Raw genomic sequence first — 15,205 nt, 5'->3', positions numbered from 1 at the left:
GAGGCGGCGGCTGGAGCCGGGGCAGTGATGGGGTTAGCGGCGCCGGTGGGCTGAGCGGGGGGCTTGCAAAAGGAGGCGAAGGCGGCCGGGAAAACACGCCTTTGCCTCGGATTGAGGGAGAAAGGATAGGTTTTTTGGGCTGCATCACAACTTGAGCAGCATCAAGCTGAGCTAGGCGGAGAGGGGAGCGGGAGGGGAAGAAGAAGGAGGAGAAGAAGGAGGAGGAGGAGGAGGAGGAGACGGCTGCCACCGGGGGATTTGGGCTCGATTTATTGAAACAAATCAGTGCTCGGGAGAGAGCGGCGAGGAGGAGGAGGAGGAGAAGGTGGGGGTGGGGGGGCAGGAAGAGGGGGATCGAGAAAGAAAAGTGTGAGGGCTGTGGCTGGGAGAAACAGAAGTGATGAGAGAGCGAGCAGGGAGGCTGGAGGAGGCTGCCCGTCCTGTCGCCGCGCCCCGCGGGGATCGCCGCTCCTGCCGCCGCCGGGCGCCCCCGCGGCCGCCGCTGCCGCCCCGCCGCCCCCGGCCCGCGCCATGGAGGCGCTGAACGGCCCCGCACCGGGGCCCGGCGACGCGCTGCGGCCGCCGCCGCCTTCGCCCGGCCACCACCACCCGCACGCCGAGAAGAAGCGGCCGCACCGCGCCCCGTCGCCCGCCAGACCCCTCCTCAAGGACCTGCACGCCCGCGCCGCCGCCAAGCCGCCGCCCGCGCCCCCCAAGTCCCCCGGCCTCCCCGCCCGGGCGCCCTCGTCGCCGCACCCGGGCGTGCACCAGCCCTCCGCGGGGCTGCTGGCGGCGCCGGGCCGCCTCTCCCGCCGCCCCGCCGCCCCGGGGGGCAAGGCGGCCGCCGCCGCCGTCACCGCCGTCGGCAGGGCGGGCGCCAAGGCCGCCCCCTGCGCCAAGCGGGCAGCCCGCGGTCCGGAGCCGGGGCCCGGCGGCCGGGGCGCGGGGCGGCAGCCCGGCGGGGAGGCGGCCCCGCCGCCCGGCAAGGGCAGGAAGGCGAAGCGGGGAGCCGCGGCGGGCAGCGGCCATGCGGCGGCGGCGCTGGCCCGCGTCGGCCACACGGACAGCAGCTCCGACCTCTCCGACTGCCCCTCCGAGCCGCTCTCCGACGAGCAGCGCCTGGCCCCGGCCGCCAGCAGCGACGCCGAGTCCGGCACCGGCTCCAGCGACCGGGAGCGGGAGCAGCCCGCCGCTCATCCCGCCGCTCATCCCGCCGCCGAGCAGCCCCGCGCCGGCCCCGGCCCCGGGCGCGGAGCTCCGGCGGCCCTCGGCTCCCGCGGGGATGCGCTACCTGCGGCCACGGGCGGGGGGAGAGCCCCGAGCTGCGGGGAGCCGCCGCCGGCAGCCCCGGAGGAGCTGCAGCGGGAGGTGGAGGAGCTGCGCTCGGAGAACGAGTACCTCAAGGTGAGCATCGCCCGCGGCGGGGACGGGAAGGGAAGGGCAGGGCAGGAGGCGGCAGCGGTAGAAACGCGGCCCCCTCCTGCCCGTGAATGCGGGGATCGCGCTTGGAAGGGGGGGAAAAATATTCGCGCTGCCTGGAGTCACCTCGCATGGGACCCCGGCCCCCGCTGGACCAAATGCCGAATTTTACCCGCAGGAGAGAAATAGGGGCAGGGAGAACCAGCCGGGCGCCTCGGCCCCCTCCTCCCCCGCCTCCCCGAAGCGGGACCGCTGCGCGGCTTAAGGACAGTTAAGGGACTTAAGCGAATATCGCGGCTCCCTGCAAAGCCCGATTTGTGGGCGCTGGATGAACGTCAGTCCGATGCAACATGTACCGTGGCAATGTTGCATTTGGTTGACGTGGTGGTAGCTCAGCAAACCCCGACTCTTTCTAAAGCACCGCAAACATTCTACTGGTTAGCAGAACTTTGCTTTCCAGGAACTGTTTTCCTCAGTATCACCCTTTAGGAAAAGCCAAAGGAACAGGTTCCCTCATTTGATGTGGAAAGGATGACAACATTATGTGCTCTGATTATTGTGTTACTTTATCACTGGAAAGTGAAGCCACTCGCTGTGAAGTACTAATAGAACAACAAGAGCAGCAAGAAAAAAGTATCATTGCATCCTTGTACAGGTAGAAAAGTATATCAGTAGGAATCCATCCTTGGAGAAACAGGAAAGCTAAATTCAGGCGAGCTCTGAGCTGGGTTGACCTGTGGGAACCTTTAGTTGGACTTGTACTTACAATCTGATCTTTTGGCACAGCAAAGAAGCTGCATCCATAAAGATCTATAAATAAGATAAACTGAGATAATCCTGTAACCACAGCCACTGTTTGACTCTGCCTCTGGTGAAAACAATCTTTGTTCCCTGATATTTGGAACTCCCCGTTGTCAAGCAAAATAACCATGGAAATCCATGTAAATCTAGGATTCTTACTCAAATAAGAACTACAGTTTTGTGTATAACCTTGGGAAACAATAGTGATAAAGATACAGGCTAGGCTCGTTAATGGGTTTTGGCTAAGGTACACGAAACAATATTCAGCATAGCAAAAGGGTAACAGCAGGGGTGCTGCAAGGTTCTTTGCCAGGTCTGGTGCTGCTTAGTGAACTGGAAAAAGGAATGAGCAATGATACAGCAAAATTTTCAGATGACATTAAGTTTTTCTAGCTTAAGTCAAGTCCAGATCAGACAGAACTTAATTATAAAGTTAACTCCTGAGGAACGTGTGAAAAATGAAGGCAGAGGATGGTAGATAAATCTTAATATTCAAAATCTTAAGTTCTTGGAGGGAATAAGTATGCACTTTTCTGTTTAAATATATTGTGTTAACTCAGGAGTTTCATGAGAGAAGGAGAAATGAAAATCTGCAAAAATTGTTGGATTACAGCGGGAACTGAACAGAGACTAAGAAAGTCTGGCAATATTTTATGGAACTGTAGCTGTTACACAGGTCAGTGAGTGTCCTGTGGCACTGCTGGTCATCTAGAAATACTGTGGACACTGCTGGTCATCTAGAAAAGGATAGTACAAAACCAGACCAATAAAAATTATTGGCTTGTAGCGAAGCTTTTATAGCACTCATTGGATGGGAAACTCAAGTGTGGTAGGGAAATGTAATAGTCTATAAAAAGATGAGCAGCACAGAGAACCTTTATCAAAAGCTTCTGTTTTATTTGACAGCCTAGAAGCAAAAGGAGATGTAGTGAAATCAGAATTGATAATGGGAATCACTTAAGGAGTAGCTAACTGGCACTGCCATTAGAAGTCATGAAGTCCAAAAGCATCTCTTTGCATTTCAGGATTTGAACAAGTATATGAGTATTATATACTTAAACCCATTACAAAGTGTGTGTCAAGCTCTCTTTCTTTATACTGAAAGTGATTTTTAACTATGGGAAATTGAGGGGGGGAAAGTGTGTTTGAATTGTCTAGGACAGATCCTTGTTAGTGTGTCCCACCTGAGGAGCCCTGTGATCATGGGACCTAGTTTACAAGGGCAAGTCTTAGGTGAAGAACTTTATTCTGCTTAATTCCAAAATTTTCACCCTGTGCAACAATGTCTTCAGATCTTTCACCTTGATGTCTTCATCATCTACAGCAGTTGTTTCCTCTTTTTCCACTTTTTTTGATTCAGATTGTGGCTTCATCATGTTAAAAGTATTTCTGAGTCTGGCAGGATAATACAGACTGGTTTCTTTGGTGGGCATGTCCTGGTGCAGCCCAGTGATGCAAAAATTGTCAGGAGAATTCCCAAACCTCATTCGCCTTTCCTAGAAAAACCTGTAAAAAAGTCTGCAAATTAAAACCACATCACTGTCTGAGTTGTTTACTTGTGGGTTTGTTCCATGTGTTTTTTACAATGCAGTTCTCTTGGTTGGCATTGGAGTGAGCTGTGTTTCTCCAGAGGGGGCTAAGGGATAACAGGGATGCTGTCAACTGTAAATAGACAAATGATTAGATAAATCCCAGAAGAAACTGTTAATTTCCTGAGCATGGCCACAAGCCAAATTTTGTGGTTTTCACTCCTCCTTATCCCTCCCTGCAGCTGGAGTGCAGCCCTAAGTGCACATAATAAAGTCTTTTTCAGCGAATTTTATCTTTCACATAGGAAGGTCTTTCATGTATCTTTCATGTGTCTGTAACAGGTTATAGAAGATACACACACACACACACACACACACAGACTTAGTGCTAAAGATTACTAGAGATTTAAGTGCTATCAGAAAGAAAAATCCAAAACAAACCCAATAATTTGTTTTTGTTTCTACACACTAAGTACTAGAAAGTCTCCCCAAATGCAGAGCAAGCTGCTGCTTCTGCAAACATCTCAGACTTATACCATGAGCCAGATTTTAACTTGGTGTTAAGTTTCCACCTTATGTATTTCCAGGGCTTTACCCTAGATAAGAATTTGGCTCTAGCCATAGCTAACTAGCTGCAAAGCTAAGCCTGTAGGTGAAGTGCATGCGGAGACGTGTTTACATTGAGAAGCCTCTCTTCTACTACCTCTGTGAAGTCTCATCATTGATTTCAGTTTCATGTATTCCTTGCGTGACCTTATTTCAGCTACCTGTGGGGGAAGACTGTAATACTACAGAAGCATTTTAAAATATATCACTTGGCTGTTGATGTCTAAAAAGAGAAATTTTGTCATGGTGCCTGACTCTGCAGGACCAGGAGATCCTTGGTAACTGCTGGTAGTAAATAAAGTTTTAGTTATTGCTCATCAGTCCTGTTAGTAGCAAAACACTGCCCACACAAGTGGTTGATTTTCAAGTTTGCTTTAAATTGTCCAGCACATAGAGAAGTGACATTCACCATGCAAGTCCTTGGGAAACTTGGAAAGAAACCCTTTGTGATGTAGAGCCCTCTGAAGGGTGAAGAATCTTAAGGAAGGGGCCCAAATTTTAGCAATTAGAGATGTTTTTTATTTGTCTCACCCCAACTTTAGTTAATACTGTGTTAATTAAATAAATGTGCTAGCAGAAAGAGCAGCGGTGTTTTAGTCACAACACACACCCCTTTTCTCTTTGCACCCTTCGTGGCCCTAATGTGAAAGCCGCCTCCTACACGAGGCGTGACACTTCCTACAGCCCTTAAAATAAAACTGGTGCTTGCTGTGCTTTTCTTTACCTGCCCTTCTCTTTGTGCCTGTGTTGTACAAGTTCAATATGCTGGAAATGCTGCTGCAGTGTGGATTAGCACAGACAATATACTATCTTGGATTTATTAGATAACTGTCTTTTTTGTCTTGCTTTGTCTTTTTTTCTTTCTGGATTCATTTGTAACTATGACATATTCTGGATATAAATTGACTAAGGGACCACTGCAGGCCCTGTATTCCACTCTGATGCATCTAAACTATGTTCATTTTTGTTTAAAATCACAAGGTGTGTCATATGAGGTTACACTGTGTTTCTTTACTCACTTGAAACCGTAGCTCTTTGAGTTGCAGCCTTGCGCTGAACTCTGCGGGAGTAATTCCACCACTTCTTTTATTAAACTGCAGGGATTTGTGGATGTCAAAGGGTTTTGCAGAGCAAAAAATGATGCACAGTGACGGCACCAGTTTTTTTCCCGTTTAGTGAGGGTTGCCGGGGTTAGCAGGATAAAGCTCATCGCACATCCCTGCTCGACATGCTGCTGTTCCCACCTGGAGAGTGGCGGCTCCTGGGGGAATGGAAGTTGACAGCCCTGCCCGGGGCACAGGCCCCAGGTGGCTGGGCTCAGCCGGAGGGACGGTCAGCTGCCGAGGAGGATGTCACTCTGGGGGAGAATGGCGAGGCCATGTGCCTCGCTAGCTCCAGCTGAGTCCTGGCAGCCCCCACCCTGCCTGGAGGGCGTGAGCTGTGCGATGCACCGGGTCAAGAAATGCTATCGATGGTGCCATTGATGAGCGCTCCAACAGCTTCAGCAGCCCCAGTCAAGGATATGTGTCGAAACAATGCTGTAGCTGATGTTCGAATGAAGCAGAAAAGCTGCCAGATGCTGCTCTCAGATCCTGCAAAGTTAAACCAGCCCTCAAGTCAACAGGTGTTCACGGTGCTATGACTTTTCAGTTCACATCTTGGTTTTGTGCACAAGCTTCAGACCACGTTGGATTGGTGCATGGCTTGTAAAGTAGTCTGATTTGAGAGCTAAATAATAACATCAGGGGCCCAGGGACTTGGGGTTCATTAACATATTTTGCAAGAGGCAAAAATAATGGTTGTTGCTTTCTTCCCAATCAAAGCCTTTCAGAACATATTTATCCCTGCTGCAGTTCTGCTGTGAAGTGCTGTGGGGGATGTGTATATTCCTTAGCAGCAGCAGAAGCAGCATCTCCTACATATAGACGGTTTGAGATATTTAAAACATGAAAACAGAGATTATGTAAAATCACAGTTCATGAATCTTAGATTTGTCAAGGATTTTCTAGAAGCTCTAGATTCATCAGTGCAATAGCAGCTACCCCCTGTAATTGCCACTCTTCCTCCCTTCCCCACTCTCCCCTCATTTGATATAATTTATGTTAAATAGTATTCTGTTTAGAAAATGGTACTGACAAAATCTATAAAATGACTTTTGGGTAAATTAATAGACATATCTTTTACATAGACAATTGAATTTCCTGATTCATTTACGTTTTCTTCAATACTATACAATTTATTGATTTTGTGTGTTTTTGTCTTCCTAGTTTGCAGGTATTTTCAACTTAATATATCACTTCTGCATACTGATGTGTTTTAACTCACTGGAACCTAAAGACTTTGCCAGTGTGTATAACTATATTCACAGAGTAATGAATTCAGTATTCATGTGCCTTTTATGCTGGCTTTTTGCATGTAATTTCTCCCTAATAATAATTTCCAAGTTTTCTTTGACTCATGATTGCGTTCCACTATTTAGTGGCTCTGGGATAAGAGCTTTTTTATTTTAGGCAGTAATTCCTCTCAGTGAAGGTAGATCAGCAGGCTGACCTAAATGCAAGTGGTGAAGATGACCCTTCCTCTGTACTTATATGCAGTTTAGTGGTCTTGCTTTGGACTGCATTTAGTCTTGAACAAAACATCCCCATCATGCATATGTTTTAAAGCTGTGCAGAGGACTCAGGTAATGGAGTGCATTTGAGGCATGCTTGGAGTGCCTCTTGATGCACCTACAGAGTGTAGGTCTCTGTTTTATTTCGAAAGGAATCCGTTTCTTGCATGCTCTGTGGACAGAATGAGTGTGCAGTTGGTGGAGATTATCAGAAAATTCATTTTCAAACCTTGTTACAGATCATAACCAGACTGGCTGGGTGGACAGAGCCCATAAGTTATGCAAGCATTCCTGGTCATTTCAGTGGGAATGACTCAGATGAGTATGGGTTACTCAGTGTAATAGCTGCATGGCCTGACCTTTTCTCTCTCTTTCTCTCTCTCTGTCTTTTTTTGTTTTTAAGAATCATAAACAAGGCATATTCCTATAATTTGTTCTTAATTATACTTCATTGTAATTAAATCAATAATAAACAAACATGACATCAGTAAAGGTATTAATGAGATAATGGCTTCTCTTCTGACAGGCAAGTGTTTAATTTGCACAGTACAGACAGAAAATGACCTATCAGTATGTATTTGGGCTACACAGTGTGGAAGTTGCACACAAGGCTTTCCCCTTTTCAGCCAGTTCACGTTGGCTTGGCACACTGACAGGCAAACGAGGAATCCTGGTTCTGTTGCTTTTGCACTGCAGTCCTGGGGACTCCTGCAAATACAGAAGCTGTTTGCATTGTTTGCATGTGGCCCTGAGTCCATACAGCCACCCTGTGACCCTCAGATGGGTGGTTCCTATGAGACCCCAAAGAGCTGGCCTTTAGGAACTCATTTGGGCCAAGAGAAACCATGAGCTGAAAGGCTCAGGATCTGGTACAACTTGGATTTCTACAGCAAATTTGGAAAGAGCTGCCAGTTAGAAAACAGACTTCCATTCATTTTTTTCTGATGACCAGAGTGACATAGGGAAAGAAAAGCAGTTTAGCTTTTCCTAAACAATATTCCTTCTTGCAGGACTCTCTGCCGCGTGCTGTTCTTACGGAAAGTAATAGCATAATTACCATTAAATTAAAAGGGATCGAGAGGAGGCTTTCATCCCCTTCAGGAATGCAGAGCAAAGTGAAGCTTCTGATGCAAGCACTTAACCTCCCAATTTCAATTGCCACTTTGGAGTGCTGGAGCAGGTCCTCCCTGTTTAAGGAAGAGAGCAGCTCTCCATTTGTAGGTGAACAAAGAGGGATGGCTGCTTTCTTGCCTGTTTGTTTTAATTACTTTTAAGTGCCTATTCTGATCTCTTTCTTCAATTTTACAATATTAAAGTCTAGAGTATGAAGCTCAATACTTCCTGAGAGAAAGAGCTTTAATTCTAACTCAAAATAATAGGAGTAGTAAGAACAATAGATTTTAATAAAGTCAAGGGTTTGGCTTATCTGTTATTTTCATCTGCCTTGCAGCCAGAGCATCCCTTTTTTGCAAACCACCACGCTGAGAAGTTTGGCTTTGCTGCATTTACCTTTGAGTTCACAAATGATTGACATGTTTTCCTTCAAAGCAGTAGTTTGCCAGTTAAGTAAGTAGGACCATCATAGTTTCAGTTGTAATTTCCCCTTCCATGAGTCTTTAACTTAGCTTCCTTCATTTTCTGTGCATGGATCACTTTAGAGGAGGAATTAAAGCTGTTCTGATTTTCCAGGTGCAATTGTAACAGTTCTGACTTAGTATCTGTTACCATACAGCTTCAGTGTCCACAGCAGAATCACAAACACTTGCCAAGGAGAATAAACTGTTAAGAAATAAAAGCATCTACATCCTTGTCACTGGCCTTGTGGCCTGTATTGAAAGCAATATTGTGTCTTTATTGTAACTAAAGTTAAACTTTTATGGTTTAGTAAAAGGTTATCCCAGTATCTATAATTGTGTGCTGACTGACATACAAAATCTGAGCCAGATTTTCCAGAGATGACATGTTCCTCTCTTTATATTTATTATATAAAAATAGGACTTCATATTGCTATTCAAAAAGATTTAATCTGTCTGATTTAATCTGGTGCTTTTCCTCTCTGGGCTGGACAGACTACATAGGTTCAAGCCCCAAGCACTGCAGCAATACAGCAGAATATGGGCTGATGCTGCCTGCAGCCTGTACAGTGAAGTTTCTGCTCCTTATACAGTCAAAACTGTTTGTGGCCTCATGTTGCCTTGTTTTAAGGCTCATCCAAAGGGTGCTGTATCTCTAAATACAAGAAGTCAGGATACAGTTTGATTTCCATGTGAAAATTTTGGAAGTAGAAAAGAAATTAATTGTGGAAAAGAAACTGTGTCAGTCAAAAAATATCAGAGAGGAGAACTGTGTGAGATTTTAAAGTACAGCCTCCTTCATTGTATTCTAAATTTTAATTTATCTGCAAAATTACACTAGAGAGAAACAAACCTTGTATTTATAACCATAGCCAGTGGCAAGCATAGTGAAAAAAAAAGAAAAAAAAGAAAAAAACAAAAAGAAAAAAAAACCCCAAAACAGAAATACAACCAAACAACCAAGCAAGCAAAATAAAACCCCACAACACTGCCTTGCAAAGTCATAGTTGTGCTGATAAAAGAGATTGAGAAAACTTTGGTTTACCAGCAGATTAAAGACGGTCCTATCTCCTAAAACATAACTCATGCCAATGCTTGCAACTCTTTGAGGAACTTCTTTGTTGTGAGGAAAGACATTGGATTGAAGTCCCCACCAGAGACAGAGTGACTTTTACAGCTGGGAGAACTCCCATGCCCACAGATGGGATTTGGAAATATTCAGTTTCAATAGGATAAGTGTTTCAGGGATTGGGTTGTTTAAAATTATGTGAAGTTCACTTTCCAAATTTGGTTGCAATAAATGCTTTGAAATCAAATATTGTTTATTATTTGTCTTTAGAAACCAATGAAATTTACTACCAACAAAACTTGATAAAGATTAGAAGGAAGTTTAAGAGATGAGCAATGACATTATAATTGCAGGCTACTTTATACATGAAAGCCATTGCTTAGTTCTTAAATGTAAACAGCAGATTATAAACCAGATCCCATTAATTTGTTGATGACAGTTGTTTTTCTTTATTGTGGATTTGTGTTTCAAAATTTTAATTTAAAACCTAATTACTAATCTAATATTAGCATTCTGAAGATGACATTAAAATGTTAATTGAACTTAAATGTAGTTGAGGTGAATTCAACACCTGAGTCTGCAGACAATCCTTAAGAAATAACTCTGGTCCTGTTCATTCCATAGGGCTGTGTTAGCTTTGACTGGTAAAGACTCTACTTTTGGTATGAGTACCTTAGCCAAAATACCTCAATAATAAGCTGATAATGCACAAGTGTACTCCTTTTCTTAGGTTCAAAAGCCACTGCTACTCTCTAATCAGTTTCTGAAACCTTGACATTTTCTTCTGGATCTCCTATCTTCACTGGGTAAACTTTCACTTTACCTCTTGAAAGTGTCTATAAATGTGAAGCAGAGTGATAAGTGTGTACACAGAAAAGAAAAGCAGGTCTCATTCCCAATCCAATCAAGCATGCATTGCTATGTTTTTCTTTTTAAAAATATACATCATTTATCAAAACTTCACCAGTGTGTTGGCTGTTAACTGGCCAGAGTATTTGGCTGTGTCCTGAGGAGGAGTAGATAGAGCCTGGATCCTAAATTGTTTTGAAATAAGTTCTGCTGGGTTTGGTCTGCAGAGCTCATTTGCTTCATTGAAGTCAGATGTTTGTGCTTAATTAATGTATTTGGAACTTGTGAGGATGTTATTGCTGCAAGGGTAACCTCAATGACTGTGCTTACACTACTCCTTTTCAGACAGTGTATAGTGTGAGCACGATCCAGCTCACTGGGGAGTAACCCTGAGTTTATCCATCCACACAAATATCCTGATCCTGCCCCTGTCCCAGAGAGACTGTGGGACTGGATGCTCCTGCAGCAGAAACCTGAACATATTGAAGATGTACAGTTTCTTAGTGGGCTTGTGAGAAAACTCCTCTGTCCTTTCAGAGCATCCCGGGAAAACGGTGTAGGGTCCTGAGTGGGCTGTGCTGGTGGAGCAAAGCCTCACTGGTGAGCCCAGAGCTGTAATTTTGGAAATAACAGGCCTTGTGTGTACCCAAAATTTATGCTGGCTCAACTTAAATTTAATTGAAATTAAATCATGGCTGTTTAAATACTGGAGTATTTATACATGGATGGGATTTTGGTAAGAATAACACTGTAATTCTAACATAACTGACAAGGCTAAAGAACCCATCAACCCATCTTCCTTTGGTCAGGACTGTGCTCAGGGACAAGATCTGCCCTGCATTTGTTATCCAAGCTCCAATGAAGCAAGAATAATGTGTCAGTCTGGTTATGCCATGGGAAGGGGGAATGGTTGAGAGGAGAGTATGGGCACATGTGTTCTTGCAGGGACTGGACAGGGATGGTTCAGCCAGGGGCAGGGAGGCTTTGTCAAGGGTACTGACATCATAGCAGTGCCCTCTCCACCTGAGACAAGTGTGAAATATTCTCTGGCCACCTTTGGAATTTCAAGTGTAAAATAATCTCCAGCCATCCCTGGTATTTCAAGAGTGATTTACAGATCTGAAGTGGGGTCACAGTGCAGCCAGCCCCAGTACAAGTTCTCCTGGAATCTTCTTTAAGCAAAATTTTCCACAGAAAATCTGGTTTTTATAATATCAAATACAATTTTATGGAAACAAATTAAAAAATAATTAGTTAATTTCAAATATTCTCTTCCTCCCTCTTTTTCTTGATTTCTGCTCCCCCAACTTTGTTCAGTTTGAAGAATCCATTTTTTTCTCTCATGCAGTAGTTTAATACTTTGTACCTCTCTGCCTGGAGGACCTTTACAACAGTTCTAGCTTTGGAGCTTCAGTCACGCAGGCATTAAACAAATGGCAATGGTAGAGCTTATCCTGTTCAGCTGTAAATCTTTAATCTGACTTTAGAGAGCAAGTGCTACACGTGGTACAACGTGGAACTGGGACAGTTCATGATGCCCAGAAAAGAGTGAGCAGGTTATTCCCATGGGCACATGGGAATACATGGGAAAACATTGTTTGGTTCCTGTGGTCCTGTTATAGAGATGTGTGTGCACACAACAAAACCCCACCTTCTCCTGCACACAATCCACGTGTCATAAGCTAGTGCACAGTGTTGAGCTCAGATGGGACAGCATTTCCATATGGAGCATTTCAGTATTTCATGTCAGGGACTTTTTTTTTCCTAAAAAATTCATTTTTAGGAGGTATTGGTTGTTAAAAAGGCACACCACACAGAGATGTTGAGATGCTTGGTTAAGTAGGTTTACTGTAGTCTAAGTAAAGCAAGGGATCGGTTTAAATGGTGGTAAAGTATTGTGCAGTTTTAATTTTAACTTCAGATGGTAAAATGAAGGTTACCAGTTTCAGGAGACATGAGCATCTGGTTTGTTTTTAATTGTCAAAGCAGTTGAAAGAAATATGACAAATATTCATTAATTTAGTTCAGCATAATTACTCAGTGTTGGGTTAAAACTTCTGTTCCTGTGGCTTCTGGAGCTGCGTGTTGCAATCTGCATAATTTCATTAATGTGGTATCCTAGCAAGCATGTTTCCTATTTTGCTCCCATGGGTGAGATTTAGAGGTATGATGGAGCACTGTTTTGACTTCTCACAGGATGAGCTGGATGAACTTCGGGCTGAGATGGAAGAAATGCGTGACAGCTACTTAGAGGAAGATGTTTACCAGCTGCAGGAGCTCCGGCGAGAGCTGGACCGGGCAAACAAGAATTGCCGCATTCTGCAATATCGTCTCAGGAAAGCAGAACAGAAAAGCTTGAAAGTTGCACAAACAGGCCATGTGGATGGAGAGCTCATTAGGAGCCTGGAACAAGATTTAAAGGTTGGTTGAGAGATTCATATTCACAGCAAAAGAGAGCAGACTGTGATGTGGCTGTCTGCAATGGAAGTGAGGGTTACACATGAAACAAGCAGTAGTTCTCCAAACGTCACAACCAATTTCCTTCTGCTGTGGTGGAGAGCAAGTATTCAGCTCATCGCCATAAAAAGATGTGTCAGTGAGTAAAAAAACATGTGTTCAGATTCAAAATGAAAGAAATACAGTCAGGTTACATTTCTACATTTGAAAGATTTAAAGGGTCTTGATTTACTGGTTTTACTGAAAACCTTAGCTTTGCAATACTGTGTAAACAAAACCTGATATGCTTTTTCCAGTTCATGCTGTTTCCTTCCTTTTCACTTCTTGCTTATGCAAAGTAACTGGAAAAAATAGTCTAAGTTGCATTTCTTGGTGTCTAGTGAGTTACTTGTAACAGGAACAGAGTGTTATAATATTTTTGCAGGGCAGATAGAGAATCAAAATGCTCATTCCCTACAAACACAAATACCTGTCAAAATTATATTCATACTGAAAAAGTTTTTGTATCTTTCAGAAATGCTTCCATCAAGACCAAGTAAAGCTTTGTGTAGACATGATGTTTATCTAGCTTTACTCATCTTTCTTGATATTGCTATCTTGCAGCTGTCTTTAAAATATCTTCTGTAGAGAGGACTGCTTGCAACTAGAATTATTAAGAATATTGTACTTATAAGCGCAAAACATAAAACCTTCTGAAACCAGAATGATTTGTTGTCAGCAGTGGAAATGAGAGTAACATATCAAGTCATCAAACCTTTTAAAATGTCAGATCTCATTTTTTCTTTTATGATGGAAACCAAATTATAACCTTATAACAATAGCAATGATACATTACTCAGTAAAAATTTTGTACCTAGATTTCAATGAAAGAGATATTGAGTGTTTTTATTACTGACTTCTTGTAATTCCATAATTCCTTGTGTTGTATGATGTATCACCTTTATAAATGTTTTTGGAGTAAATATCTATTCTTTTTAGGCTGGACTCAGAAAACCTAAGCTAGCATATATTTCTGTGCTTTCATATCACTCTTGCCTAGTTGTGATTGCTGCTAGAGCAGCCAGTTTGTGTGGCTGTGACTGCTGCTCACACTGCTTTGATGGATGGCCCGTCAGCTTTACAGCAAAATTCCTTGTCTTTGGCTTTATCTGTGTGATGTGCTGGGACTTTGATGGGCGGCTTTGGTGCCTGCTTGTTTCCTCCTGCTGTTCATGACACTGCCTTAGCATAATGTGGAGAGGGAGCTGGAGATGGGTAATCAAATATATTTTAATTCTGGATTCCTTTATTAGCTATGAATATTCATTTTGGCACTTGGAAGGCTTGGAGTGTTCCATCAACAGTGTCATAATTGAATTAAAAATCTCTTGGCTGTCTAGGGCTGTCATGTGCTTCTTACTGTAAGAGACATACCATAGCTGTTGCTCCTCATGGATGATCTTCATGCATTTGTGCTCTTTTGACCAGGTAGCCAAAGATGTTTCTGTCAGACTGCACCATGAGCTGGAGAGTGTGGAGGAGAAACGAGTTAAAGCAGAAGATGAAAATGAAGTCCTTCGGCAGCAAATCATTGAGGTGGAAGTATCCAAGCAGACGCTGCAAAATGAGCTGGACAAGTTAAAAGAGGTAAGCAATTGTCAGAAAAACCATGCAGAGCATTGGGTTAGAATGGAAATTTGGCACAGAGATGTCTTAGACTAATTCTTACAAGAAGTGCTTGCTGATATTGCTTGTACAATTGCCCTAAAGGTCTCCTTTGTTATATGTCCCAGATACATCATTGGTAATTTAGAATCAGTAGAGATGTAGATGAGTGATGCTCCACTTCTTGTCTGGGGCTTCTCACAGGGCTTCTGTCCCATTTTAAGCTATCTCCTCAAGAACTCTCTTCCTGCTGGAGCAAAACTCTTTCTGATTTGACTCCAGCTAGCTCTGGCTGTTCTTTACACAGACTGGGACTTCCACCTACTTGAAAGTCAAATGAACTGTGCATGACTTGTCTCTGAGAGCAGGGCTCAGATAGGCAAGCCGCTGTTCTGGCTGGTACTCCTCAGTGATGGTGGTGGTGGAGCCATCAGCATGAGCTGGGCAGCCAGAATGTGGTCTGTAATGTATAAATAACATTGCACTTCAGGCACAGAAATGCTGTCTCTTGAGAAAAGGGATCATTTCAACTGGTGCTGACACACAATCACACTGGGTGAAGTGATGATCCTTGGAAGCAAGTGAGCTGAGGAGCAGGGGACTGTAAAGGGAAGCCAAATACTAAGCACAGCTCCTTGCTGGAGCC

At 44.1% G+C, this 15,205-nt stretch overlaps 1 protein-coding gene across 3 annotated transcripts in view; it reads left to right on the top strand.

The window, feature by feature from the left end:
- Positions 1-1,283: 1,283 nt before the first annotated feature.
- MTCL1 (microtubule crosslinking factor 1) overlaps positions 1,284-15,205 on the top strand; it is a 103,153-nt gene continuing 89,231 nt past the window's right edge. For all 3 annotated transcript variants that reach the window (XM_066561727.1, XM_066561718.1, XM_066561736.1), the window contains exons 1-3: positions 1,284-1,404; positions 12,655-12,879; positions 14,383-14,541. In XM_066561727.1, the coding sequence (XP_066417824.1) occupies positions 12,682-12,879; positions 14,383-14,541 (357 nt within the window). In that variant the 5' untranslated portion in view covers positions 1,284-1,404; positions 12,655-12,681. The remainder of the gene's footprint in view (positions 1,405-12,654; positions 12,880-14,382; positions 14,542-15,205) is intronic.

This window comes from Molothrus aeneus, chromosome 1 (assembly GCF_037042795.1).
Source record: "Molothrus aeneus isolate 106 chromosome 1, BPBGC_Maene_1.0, whole genome shotgun sequence".
Taxonomy (NCBI): Eukaryota; Metazoa; Chordata; class Aves; order Passeriformes; family Icteridae; genus Molothrus; species Molothrus aeneus.
This window is presented reverse-complemented; position numbering and strand designations above follow the sequence as displayed.